The sequence below is a fragment of the Muntiacus reevesi genome, chromosome 1, assembly GCF_963930625.1.
Source record: "Muntiacus reevesi chromosome 1, mMunRee1.1, whole genome shotgun sequence".
Taxonomy (NCBI): domain Eukaryota; kingdom Metazoa; phylum Chordata; class Mammalia; order Artiodactyla; family Cervidae; genus Muntiacus; species Muntiacus reevesi.
The window spans coordinates 81,803,532-81,816,983 of NC_089249.1; the positions used below are offsets into that span (position 1 = coordinate 81,803,532).

The 13,452-nt window shown below is 44.1% G+C and overlaps 1 protein-coding gene and 1 non-coding gene across 6 annotated transcripts in view; both read right to left on the minus strand.

Annotated features, from left to right (window-relative positions):
• Nucleotides 1–13,339, minus strand: part of TUFT1 (tuftelin 1) — a 44,728-nt gene extending 31,389 nt beyond the window's left edge. For 4 of the 5 annotated variants that reach the window (XM_065904165.1, XM_065904157.1, XM_065904139.1 and 1 more), the window contains exon 1: nucleotides 13,226–13,336. In XM_065904165.1, the coding sequence (XP_065760237.1) occupies nucleotides 13,226–13,285 (60 nt within the window). In that variant the 5' untranslated portion in view covers nucleotides 13,286–13,336. Of the gene's footprint in view, nucleotides 1–13,225 lie in introns of all 5 variants that reach the window. The other variant, XM_065904149.1, reaches the window with a different exon arrangement.
• Nucleotides 10,851–10,980, minus strand: LOC136156478 (small nucleolar RNA SNORA11). Its single transcript, XR_010661026.1, has one exon. It is a non-coding gene; the product is annotated as a small nucleolar RNA SNORA11 (small nucleolar RNA).
• Nucleotides 13,340–13,452: the final 113 nt, after the last annotated feature.

Consider the following 13,452-nt stretch of genomic DNA (forward strand, 5'->3'; position numbering starts at 1 on the left):
GTGGTGCCCAACAGAAAAATGAGCAAAACACTTCAATAGAATCATCATATAAGAGGATATTCACATAGCCAATAAACATATGAAAAGGGTTCTATCTCATTAGCCATATCATCAAAGAACTAGGAACTAAAACCACAAGGCAATACCACAAAATACCCATCAGAATGAAGGGTTAAAAATAAAAACCACCACCAAGCATTAGGGGCTGTAGAACAATCAGAACTCTCCTACACTGATGGAGGGTGTGCTCATCATTACAATCAATCACAATCACTTTGGAAGTATCTGCCACAGATGAACACATGACACCCTCAGTCCAGTTGCTCAGTCATGTCCAATTCTTTGTGACCCCATGGACTGCAGCACACCAGGCCTCCCTGTCCATCACCAACTCCCAGAGTTTACTCAAACTCATGTCCATTGAGTCGGTGATGCCATCCAACCATCTCATCCTCTGTCATCCCCTTCTCTTCCTGCCTTCAATCTTATAAGCATCCTATAACACAGCAATTCTACCCCTGGTTATCTACTCAATAGAAATGCACATATACTTTCCCCATAAAAAACACATACTAGAATGTTCATGGTAGCATTTTTCACAATAGCCAAAATTAGCAATGTTTTGGAGTAGAATGGATTAATTGCGATATAGCCATCCATACAACAGAACACTGTACAACAATGGAAAAGAATGAACTAATGGACATGCAACATGGATATGTTATGGATATGTTTACAGATAGGGTAAGCAAAAGAAGTCAGACAATAAAGTATACCATATGACTCCATTTCTACAAAAAGTATAAAAACAAGCAAAATTAAGAATGCTTTCGGAAGTCAAGATTGTGGTTACCCGTGAGAACAGAGGGTAGGTAGTTAACTAGAAGGGGACAAAAGGGGACTCCCTGATACTGGTAATGATCTGTTTCTTGATCTGGGTGATGGTTAGTGTCCAGTTTGTGAAAATTACTTGATTGTACATTTATGTATGTATGTTATTGCACACATACATAAATGTATGCCTTTTTTAAAAGTAAACAAAAAAATTAAAAACTGCTTATCATAGCATTAAAACGCCCTTATGATCAGACCTATTATCACTGTCTGCATCACATAATGTCTTGACTCCCACCAGGACCTCACCTGTACCCAACGCGAGCTATTCCAAACTTTCCTGATCCAACTGTAGCAAAGCACCCAAATCCAAATTTCTGTTGATGCGCCTTCCAATGCAATACACGCTCCCACCTCCCCAAAGGTGTACACGTTGTATTCTCCTCTGAGATTACCTTCCCCTCCCTTGCCTCCTTGGAGAATTGCACTCAACCTTAAGGCTCCGCTCTAACAGTCCTACCCCAGCAGTCCTCTGTCAGAGCCTGCTCCTGCACCCACTGCATCCTACAGACCCTACACTGTAACACAGGTCCCATTCCTTCATAACTACTTATTCACTCTTCTCCCTGATAAAATCATAAGCTCCTGAAGACCTCCTTGATGGCTTATTTAGCACAGTGCCTTGCTTAGAGTAGGCACGTCAAAGAATATGTGTTGCGTGAATTCCAGGTAATGTGGTTTGGGATCTTCCCAATTCCTTTTCTTTTGAGAACACTAGACTCCTCAGTTTAGAGAAGTGGTACAGAACACTGGAAAAGGGCAGACATGAAAAAGGGGGGAAACAAGAAAAAAAAAGAGCAAAGACCAAGAAAGGCAACACTAAGAAAAACTACAGGGACTACTCTTGTGGTTTAGTGGTTAAGAATCAGCCTGCCAATGCAGAAGACATGGGTTCAATCCCTAGTCCGGGAAGATTCCACATGTTGCAGAGCAACTTAACCCATGAACCACAACTACTGCACCCATAGGTCACAACTGCTGAAGCCTGTGTTCGGCAACTACCGAGTCCAGGCACCCAAGAGACTGCGCTCTGCAACAGGAGAAGCCACTGCAGTGGGAAGCCCATGCACACAACTAGAGAGTAGCCCCTGCTTGCCGCAACTAGAGAAAGCCCATGGGCAGCAATGAAGACCCAGCACAGTCAATAAATAAATAAATGAATGAATAAATGAATTTAAAACAGAAATACAAATGGCTAAAAAATATATAAAAGATGCTCAACATTACCAGTAACAAAGGAAATGCAAAAATTAAAATAATAATGAGTTATCATTTGCGGGGAATTTCATTAAATTTTGATTTGAAAAGTGTAAGACAAGACATATAGAAGTACGCTCACAGCAGCACGGCTTGCAGTGGGAAAACGCTGGAAACAACCCAAATGGTGTGCTGACAAGGAAATGGATGAATAAACTCTGCCACAGTAATACAATGAACCAGTATATTCAGCCGTGAAAATAAATGAACTACAGCTACATGCATAGACATGACACAATCTCAAAATTAATATTATGCAAAAAAGTAAGCAGTAGAATACAGATACCACCAGGTATACAAAGTTCAAAACACGTCAAACTAAGCAATACATTACTTGAGTATGTAGTAAAAGTATAATAAAAAGCAAAAAAATAAAAACACAAAATTCCCAAATTCTGTGCAGGAAGCAGAAGGGTTATGATCCATAAGGGACCCAGGGAGCTTCAAAGTATTGGTAATGTTCTGTTTCTTAAGGTGGCTGTTCAGCACACAGGTGACCATTTTCTTTGCTGTGTTTTAAAACTTCCCATATAGGGACTTTTCTGGTGGTCTAGTGATGAAGACTCTGTGCTTCCACTGCAGGGGCACAGGCATGGGTTCGATTCCTGGGCATCAGGGAATTAAAATCCCATATGCCACATGGTGTGACAGAAAAAAAAAAAAAAAAAAAAAAACCTTCCCATATACAAAGGTATCCTTTCTTGCTTTTCAGTAAAGTGAGTGAGTTACTTCATGTAAATCCTGCAGAAATATCATTTTTAAATCAAGTGAATGGCAAATTTTAAAGATACTGATAATACCTAAGATGAGGATGCAGGAAAAAAGACTAATTTCACATGTATATAATCAGAGATTACAAAAGTATTTTTAGAAATCAATTTGGTCAATATTAAGAATGCATACTTTTTTAAACCCTTTGACTAATTCTACTTTTAGGAATATGCACATTTACCCAAAGATATGTGTGTAAAAATGTTAACTGCAATCCTCTTTACAATACTTAAAGACCTGGAAACAGCATAAATAGTCTCAAGTGAGTGAATTAAGTATGGTAATATCCATGCTATGAGATACTACACTGCTGATAAGTAAACCTCTGCAAGTTGACAGGAAAAGACCTCCAAGATATATCTAGTGAGGAATTTCCCTGGTGGTCCAGTAGTTAAGAATCCACCCTACAATGCAGAGGATGCAGGTTAGATCCCTGGTCAGGAACTAAGATCCCATGCCGTGAAGCAACTAAGTCTGTACACTGCAACTACTGAAGTCCATGTCCTGTAGAGCCCAAGTGCCGCAACGAGAAAGGCTGGATGCCACAAATAGAGAGTACATGCACCCCAAGTAGAGAGTCTGTGAACCGCAACAAAGATCCCACATGATGCAGCAAAGATCCCGTGCTACAACTAAGACCAGATGCAGCCAAATAAATATTAAAAAGATTTATTAAGTGAAAAAAGCAAGTCACAATTTAATTCATAAAATATGACCTCTTATTTAAGTACATATATATGTTCAGAGTATTAGTAATTGTCAACTCCTAAATAAAGCGAATACTACATGCTACCCCTACTGGGTCCTGTTCTAAGTGCTTTATATGTATTAACTCATTTAATCCTCACGAGACAACTATAGGTTAGGCATAAATCCCCATTTTACAGATGAGAAAACTGAGGCACATAAGTATCTTGCCCAAGGTCACATAATTAGTAAGGAGAAGAGTCAGGATTCAAACCCAGGCTCTGTGATTCCAGAGTCTGTACTCCTAACCACCATGCCACACTGGCGTTTCTTGAAAGTAACCACAACAGAAAAGCACTGAACTCACACACACTAAGCTAGAAAAAGTCTACTCAGTGGTAAAGAATCTGCCTGCAACATAGGAGATTCGGGTTCGATCCCTGGGTTGGGAAGATCCCCTGGAGGAGGAAATGGCAACTCACTCCAATATTCTTGCTTGAAAACTCCCATGGACAGAGGAACCTAGCAGGCCACAGTCTGTGGGGTCACAAAGAGTTGGACACGACTGAACACACGGAAAAAGTCAGAGGAGTAAAGAGACTTTCAGCTCATACATCAACACTTCTACAGTGTTTTAAACGTCTGCAACAAAAATGTATTTGTGTGACATTCCTATACAAAATAGATAAAAGAAAGAGAAGGAAAGAAAAATTACTAAACTTCGAGACAAAGACGGAGTTTGAGTACAAATGGCACCTACTAATCCTTGAGCAAATCATTTTATCTCTCTGGGCAATTTCCCATCTGCAAATGGGGGGTAATAATACCTACTTTGCCTATACTTTAGGCAAGTAGGTAGCAGATATTTAGAAACAGTGTGAAAGTACTTTGCAAACCATAAATCACTTCCCAAAAGCGAGGCAAGCATTGACTTTCCCAAGGAGCTCTAGGAAAACTTCAAGGGAGGGGAGTGGGTGAAGCCAACTGTCTAAAAGGAGCCTGTGAGGGCTTCCTTGGTGGCTTAATGGTAAAGAATCCGCCTGCCAATGCAGGAGGCTCGGGTTCCATCCCTGGTCCAGGAAGATCCCACACGCCATGGAGCAACTAAGCCCATGTGCTTCAATAAATAAAAAAATAAAAGGAGCCTATGAATAAATCTAGGGTTCTTTCTGGCACTTCATCCTCCAGAACCAGAGGATCCAGTGTGTAAGGCCACAGACTTCACCCCACAGCCCCAAACCATAGCCAAGGAGGAAAACCCAGGCCCCTCTCTGTTTGGTGCCACTAGTTTCTGGGGCTGGAGGGACCCCAGGGCTGTGAGCGGGCTTCAGGGAGCTTTAGGAATACCCCAAAATATCTAGCAGGGGGGTCCCCTCTGAGGACTCTCTGAACGGCAAGATAGGAAGGGGAGCCATCTTCTCTAGGGAAAAAGGAACAGAGCTAATCACAAGGTAAGCAGCCTCTAACCTCATAAACATTCTTGGGGAGAAGCCCAGCCACCTCTAAATTATAGGCAGCCTCTCCACTCTGTTCAAACAAATCTCCAGCTGTGACTCACTCCTCAGAGCGGGGAGGGGGTAAACACATAGCTAAGGGCTTAGAGATCAAGACGCTAAGGAACAGTGATAGGGAGATAAACAGGGAGGCCCCAGAGGTTCTCACACCTCAGGCTCACGTGAATAGTGGAAAGACCCATGGGAAAATGTATCTCCCCAGCTCCTACTCCCCAGGCTGCTACGAGGGCCACGAGGACTGAATGGCAGGTGAGAGTCAAGGGCCTCTGAGTAAGATTGTCCCTCAGCTGGAAACCTGCATCCTTAATTTATCCGTACCCTATAATCCACTCCTCCACCATCTTGTCCCTTGACCCTGTTCCCTGTTTCCACTTGGAATGTCCGTGGTCTCTCAAGCAGCCCCCTCAATTTTTCCCTTCTGAGAAATGGAAATAGCCAGCCTCTTGAAACAATGGTTCCCAAGAGGTCAGGTCGAGGAAAGCCCCAGTAAAGTCAAAGAGGCTAGGTGCAGTGACTGGGGGACCATCCTCTCTTGGCTGAGACTCCTAACCCACTTGGCTCACAGGTCTCATGGGGTCCTCTTGGTCCTGCCTCTTGCAGGGCTCTCTAGGTCAGAGCTGGCCCTTTGTTGAATTCCTGCTCCTCCCCACAGAGTAACCAACAAAACAGGTGCTTGCTTTTTGTCTGGTTCCCTGCCCAAAGGCATGGGCTGGACAAGCTCTATGCAGAGAGCTGACCAAGGTGATTGGGAGGTGAAGTGAGAAAAAGGGATTTAGGGTGGCACCCTAAATTGAGGCAGCTGTTCTCATTCTCTGGACCGCTGGCACAGCAAAACACAGGGGCCAGCAGTGAGAGGGAGGTGGGCTCCTGAACTCTCAACTCTGAGGAATACACCCTTTTGCTCAGCCAATCTTCCTTTAGGAAACCCACCTCGTGCCCAGCCAGCCTGGAATCCCCAGTTCCCTGGCACCCCCTTCCCTTCTCCAGTCTCTGATTACCTTGCTTTGTGATTTTTGCTTTCTTTGCCCCTAAGCTCTAGAAGACCATTTCCTTTTCCTTCCTCTCTGTTTTCTTTTCCTCTTCCTGCCCCTGCTGGCCAGGCTTCAATCTGAGCCAAGAGTCCCCTGGCACATACCTGTTCCCTCAACTAAACCTCCCCACCCCTAGGAGACAAAGGTATTTCACAAGACTGAATCGTGACCCAAAGAGGCACATACCATAATTATCAGCAGGCGAGGAAGCCTGTCCCACCTGCTCTGAGTACACGTGTATGGAACTGAAACCATCTGGGTGCATACTCCACCCCACCACTCCCACCTGCGAGAAATATGGGCAAACGTTGGCGCCAAATGCCTGGTGACTCCGTAAACCTCCCCTCTCAGATCCTCCCACAGAGCCCAGCATTCCCCAAATTCCTGGCAGGTTTGGAGACATCATCAGCTGTAGTGCTCCTAAAGGTAAGAACTTGAGGCAGCTGGACCGCTGGCACAGCAAAATACAGGGGCCAGCAGTGAAAGGGAGGTGGGCTCCTGAACTCTCAGCTCTGAGGAATACACCCTTTTGCTCAGCCAATCTTCCTTTAGGAAACCCACCTCGTGCCCAGCCAGCCTGGGGGAAATAGAATGGTGTGAGGAGGAATTTATGGGCTGAGCTTGTGGCAGAGCTTATGAGTGAAAGGAAGAGGCAGTCACCGAACTTGAATGGTTCCTCTGCCCAGGAGTTTCTTTCCCCATCCAGGTGTCACAGAGCCAGAGCTGCCACCAGCTTAGAATTCATTCATTCCTTTGGAATAAGCATTAATGGCTCCAGAAGAATCCTCTTTTAAAATGCAAATATTCCGACGCAGCAATTCCAAACCTAGGTATTTCTTGCCAAGAGAAATTAAAACATAAGTCACATAAGTCCACATAAAAACTTGTCAACAAATGTTCATAAGAGCATTATTCATAAAAGAAGAAAAGAAGAAACAACCAACTAATAAGAAGCTACTGGGAAAGATTGAGGGCAGGAGGAGAAGGGGACGACAGAGGATAAGACGGCTGGATGGCATCACCGACTCAATGGACATGGGTTTGGGTGGACTCCGGGAATTGGTGATGGACAGGGAGGCCTGGCGTGCTGCGGTTCATGGGGTTGTAGAGAGTCGGACACAACTGAGCGACTGAACTGAACTGAACTGAACTGTATAGTACAGGGAACTCCACTCAATACTCTGCTATGGCCTATATAGGAAAAGATTCTAAAAAAGAGTGGATATATGCATAAGTGATTTGCTTTGCCATACACCTGAAACAAACAGAACACTGTAAATCAACTAGACTCCAATTTCAAAACTTTTTTTTTTAAAAGAAGCAACCCAGAAGCCCAGTGACATTTACCCGTGATGAACACGTCAGAAAATTTCCATGCAATGTAACACTTGTTTTTCGGTCATAAAGAGGAATGAAATACTGATTCAGGTTACAACATGGGTCAACCTTAAAAACATGCTAACCAGAGGAAGCCAGTCACAAAGGATCACATATTACATGATTACATTTAGATAAAATATCTAGAATAGGCAAACCATAGAGAAAGAAAGTAGACTGCTATGGCTGGGGTCAGGGACTATGGGAGAAAAATGGGGAGTGCTTGCTAATGGGTCAGGAGTTCTTTATGGGGTGATGAAATATGTTCTAAAATCAGCTGTGTTGATGACTATACAACTCTGTGAATATATTAAAACCCATTAAATTGTATATGGAATGGGTGATACGTATGGCATGTGAATTATATCTCAATAAAACTATTATAAAAAGAAAATGAAAATGAGGCCTATAGTGAGCCTTCAGTAAATCATAACTTTAGTAAAAGAAAAAAAAAGTCTTTCTAAATTAGGAAAGACTTGGCATTAAACTAATGCAGCTTCTGAGGTCCTAAAGAAATGACACCTATTTCAGGGTAAAGACAAAGGTTCAGACTGCAGCTGATATAAAATTTCAAATCCACTCAGATATTGAGAAAACCTCTCTAGCTAGACTGACCAATATAAAAATTGTAGAGAGGACTGGGTGCTGGTGGGGGGGAGTGTTAGTTGTTCAGTCCTGTTCAACTTTTTGCAACCCCACAGACTGTAGCCTCTGTCCATGGAATTCTCCAGGCAAGAACTGTGGAGTGGGTAGCCATTCCCTTCTCCAGGGGACCTTCCCAACCCAGGGACTGAACTTGGGTCTCCCACATTGCGGACAGATTCTTTACCATCTGAGCCACCAGGGAAGTCCTGGGGTGGAGGCGGGGAGAAAATATTCTAAGGAAGGGTAACACTGACAGAATGCTTAAAAGGACCTTCTCACAGCCCAGACATCATGGGACACCAGCTGCCTTGGCCATGATTTCGGAAAAAGGAGAAGGAGGAAAAGAGCCCAGAACAGGATGCTAAAACATGAACCCTGACTATCACTCTAAGACAGTCCCAGCTGAGTTGAGACTAGCCGAGGTGATTCAGGTCTTCACTCTGGATCTACCTAGATGTCCCTTTTGACCCTCAAGACCCTCCACTGACAGAGGAAAGGGGAAAGGAACAGGTAAGGGCAGACATCAACATAATGAGGAGCAAAACTTCTTTCTCCATCCCTTGACCAGGGGGAATTAAAACAGTCTAGCCGTAAGTAACAAAGAGAAAATAATGACTAACATCTGAGCACTTACCATGTGCCAGGCATTGTACATAATATTTCATATGCATTCTTCACAACAACCTTATGAAAAGGATGTAATTATTATCCCCATTTTACAAATGAGGAAACTGAGACTAAAGAGATAAAGTAGTTTATCAAAGTGATCTTGGGCAAAGCAAACACTGAAGCTCTGACTATAGTCCAGTGGGTCAGACTCCCAGAACCAGGCTCTTAACTGCAATGTTATGAATAGAACCACAATTTAGTCAAAAATTGTGATATAATTTCTTTGGGAAGAAGGCAGAAGGAAAAGGAAGCATGTAAGGGGTGCCAGTATAAACCTTCCTATAATTCCTACAACAGGAAGTCAACAATGTCTAAAACTGACAAATCATAAGCAAACTATTTAGAAACATGGCCATAAACACTAGACAGAACTAAGAGTTAAGAGCGGTAACTTCCACTTTGGGTGGTTTTGGGTGGCTTCTGTTTTAGTCACTAAGTGTAAGTCATGTCTGACTCTTTACGACCCCATGGACTGGAGCCTGCCAGCCTCCCCTGTGCATGGGATTCCCAGGCAAGAATACTGGAGTGAGTTGCCATTTCCTTCTCCAGGGGATCTTCTCTACCCAGGGATAGAATCTGCATCTCCTGCCTCAGCAGGTAGATTCTTACTGCTCAGCTGGCCTTAGGTAGGGAATTGCTTACTATTTTCTTTTAAAGGCCTTTGATATTACTAGATCTTTTTAAAATCATACACATACATTCCTTTGATTAAAAATGATTTAAAAAGGAAAAGAAAGATAATCAGAGATCATTTAAATTAAGTCTATTGCTGTTCTTGTTACCAATTTCCATCCTCCTCCACTGATAACAGCACTGGGGTTTTGTTTCAGAGAATCTCCTCCTTTACTGGGTAATCTGGTGGGCCTGTTAATCAAGGAACCCCAAGCCCTGGCCAAGAGGGGAAGGGGCCAATGACACTTTCTCCCTGGAATCTTGAACAGAATGGCAAAAAGACCTAACACAGCTGGAAACAGTGGACCCAGAACTGGAAACCCTCCATTCTCTCCTTCCATTTACCCAGGCCCCAGGACTCCCTTGGTTTAGACTTTTTAAGCTTAAATTCTGTGAGCTGCCCATTTCCTTCTAATAAATTCCTTTTTTGCTTAAGTTAGTTGAAGCCACTCTCTGTTGTTTATAATAAGGGAACTTAATGGAATGTCTTTAAAAAAAATGAGTATGAGGTTAACCTGTGCTTTTATTTGCCAGTACAATTTACTACAGTGGCTTGCAAAGTTTTTTGGACTTAAAAAACACATTTAAAAAAAAACACATTTTACATCACAATCAAATACATACACATACACATATATAATATGTAAACAAAGATATAACTGAAACAAAAGTTTCACCAAAAATGTCTACCCTAATACTCTGAGCCTGTTAACTCTTATTTCTTATTTTAAGAAATAAGAAGTTTGTTGCTTTTTAGAGCAGTTTTAGGTTTGTAACAAAATTGACAGGAAGATACAGAAATTTCCCATATGCCCCCTCCCCACACACATGCATAGCCATTATCAGTATCATTCACCAGAATGGTACTTTTTAGCCGAAGATGAACATAGACTGATACATCATAACCACCTAGGATCCACAGATCATCTTAACATTCACTCTAAGTCAAGTGAGTATGTTACACCTTCCATGGGTTTGGACAAATGTATAATGACATATATTCATCATTATACTATCAAGTATTTTCACTGCCCTAAAAACCTTCTGTACTCTTTGTATTCATCTGCACTCTCCCCCCAAATTCCTGGCATCCATTGGTCTTTTTATTGTCTCCATAGTTTTACCATTTCCAGAATGGCATACAGTTGGACTCACTTTCTTTTTTCCTGAAAAGAGAAGTTCAAAGCTTTTATGACTGTAAGCCCATTCATAGCTCACCCATGTAAGGGCCAGACAGGCTGTAGGTGGCAAACTCTTCCACTAAATACTGCAACTTTTCTTCCAATACTGAGCCCTATCCCACTGTCCCTGCCCAGTGGAGGTGCAGGCGGACATGTGTAGGGTATTTATTCATAGGAAGGCCACAAGTTTTGTGCCTCTTGTTACAGTGAACCCAGATTCCTGTTGGGTGTGTTACAAATAGAAGGGCCATTTCTTCAGGCCTCCCGCTCTGAGCACATCTATTTCTTTTTTACAGCTGGTTCTGACCCACTAAGTTGATTTTAGTGACTACGTGATTATGATCAGCAGTTGGAAAGCACTGGCTCCTTGTACCTGCCGCATCTGCCTCCAACAATAAAAACAATCCAGAGAATGCAGCAGCCATATTTCCAGTGACCATGTGTGCTGCACTGAGGCACATGGCCTGGTTGTTGGAGAAACACCAACACAGTCCCAGGGTCCTGACACTCAGCAGGACACACCAGTCAGTTAAACTGTCTGCACTGCTGACACCAAAAGAAACAACTTCTTCCTTCATTTATTCACTCACTCACTTTGCACACGCACTGAGCACTCATTCAACAGTGTGAATATACAAGAGGTTCCTGGGGACTGTCCAGAGCCATAAACTGTCTTCAAGATGGCTCAGAGGAAAGGAATCCAGGACAAAGCCTGTCTTCTGACTGATTGATTGTTTACCATCTCCTCTTCCGTAAGAGCTCAGGAATGTCTCCAACACCAGATATGGGCAATAGTGATTTCATTCCCACCTTTGAAGTCAAATAACTCTCAAATTCAGCCTGGTAAGAAGGAATAAAAGAAAATTTCTGTCTCTCTCTTATTCTAGAGGCCTCTGATTAGCTTCAAACTAATCCACAGCTGGAGACTGTCTGAATTTCTTGCTATTTTCCAATCCACTCTTTCTTCCCCACCAGACAAGCAGCAAAACATCAAGGGATAGAAGACAGTGTCAATTCATTCTCAACACTGCCAGTGCCTTAGATTTAAGACTTCTCTGAATCTCTTTTCTACTATAAGCAAAAAGAAGTCAAGTCATTCCTCTCCTTTATGTCCCTCATATCCTGCCTCAGCCATTCCAAAACAGTGAGCAAGCATGTGGAATAGGACTTGGGTCTAACACAACAGAGGATGGATTTTTTTTCCCCATCTCTTCTGTGTCCCAAATTTGGGGGAGTGGCAAATAACAGAAGATAGGGGTGGGGGTATTGGAGTTGGGCAGTAGCAATACCTGAATTGTAATGTGATAGAAACTCACAGCCTGGACAGAAATGGAGAGGGGACTGTGAGCCGAATTAAGTGATCATCTATACCCTAAACTTGAAATGACCAACTATTCTACAAATATACTTTGAAAAGTCATAATCCAGGTGCAGATGGATTAGCTCTATCTCAAGGGCATGCTGAAACAGGAAGACAGGAATGGAATCAGAGTGCAGTGGGGGAAAGGGAGGGATACAAACTCCCTATCACCTTGGCTCCCGTTTCATTCTCCCCCAGAGTAGCTTGGAAACTGATGAAATAGTACACATTCATTCTGGGTTAGGTTTCCCAGCAGAGCCACAAGTTACCCTCCTCTGAGGGTATGAGGAAAAACCACACGGTCTGCTGTGGTGGGGAGGAGACCAAGGGAGTGAGGGGAGCTGGGCAGATAGCTTAGCACTGGAGCAAACGGGAAGGGCTCCTCGCTCCCCCACACTCACTCTGTCTAGAAGCTCGTGCAGGTCACTTCCCTCCCCTTCTCAGCCCAGGTTCTGGCATCCCTTCCCACTTGCTCCGTGCTTGAAGACGGAAGGAAAACCAACCGAAAGTCCCAGGAAGCTATCGGCTGACCGATGGGAGGAGAGGAGCAGGAAGACCGGCATGGGGGAAAGAGCAGAAATTATAGCAGAGAGGTGACCCCAAGCAGACAGCCTCCTAGCGAAAAATAAGAGTCCTTGGCCAATCTCGGCGTACTTGGAGTTCTACCACCCCCACACTCCAGTCCAAGCCCTAGAATTTCACTTTGTATCCTTTGTCTTGCTACTGATCGCCCAAAGCACTACGAAGTTCTTTGAAGAACCGCTGAAGTCACCAGGACCCACAGAAAAGCCTAATCCCCCTCGATGGGAACCAAAGTCCAAAAGGGCACAGGGATCCCGTCCCTGGAGCTCATTCTCCTACGACACAGCCTAACAGCCCATAGGACGCCTGAGCAGCGCGCACCGGTGACCCGCGCCGAGTTCCGGGCAGGAGCCGCAGTGTCCTCCCAAAGGGCAGGGAAGCCCCGTGTCCTCTAGCCTCAGAAGAGTCTTTATCCTGCTGACCCCACTGCCCGCCGCGAAGTGGCAGAAAAAGAGAAGCGCCGCGACGAGCTACCACACCGAGCGCGACATCAGATGTCAGCGAACCCCTCGCGGGGCACTGCAAAAGAAGAATTCGAAAACGAGAATATCAAGCTAGGTGGTCGGCGCGAACGCTTTTTCTTACCGCGTTCTGCCCCTCCGGGTGCACGTCCACCAATGTACACCAATTACTCGTCCCGTTCATCTTTTCCTGCGGGGGTCGCAGCACAAAGCCCAACCCTCTGCCCTGCAATCTGGCTCCTACTAAGCGGGCGCGCGCCGAACCGCCCCACCTTGTATAGTCGCGTCAGGGGCGGGGGCAAGACAGGACACGCCCCTAAGACGCCATTGGCCAACGAGTGGGCGAAAGAG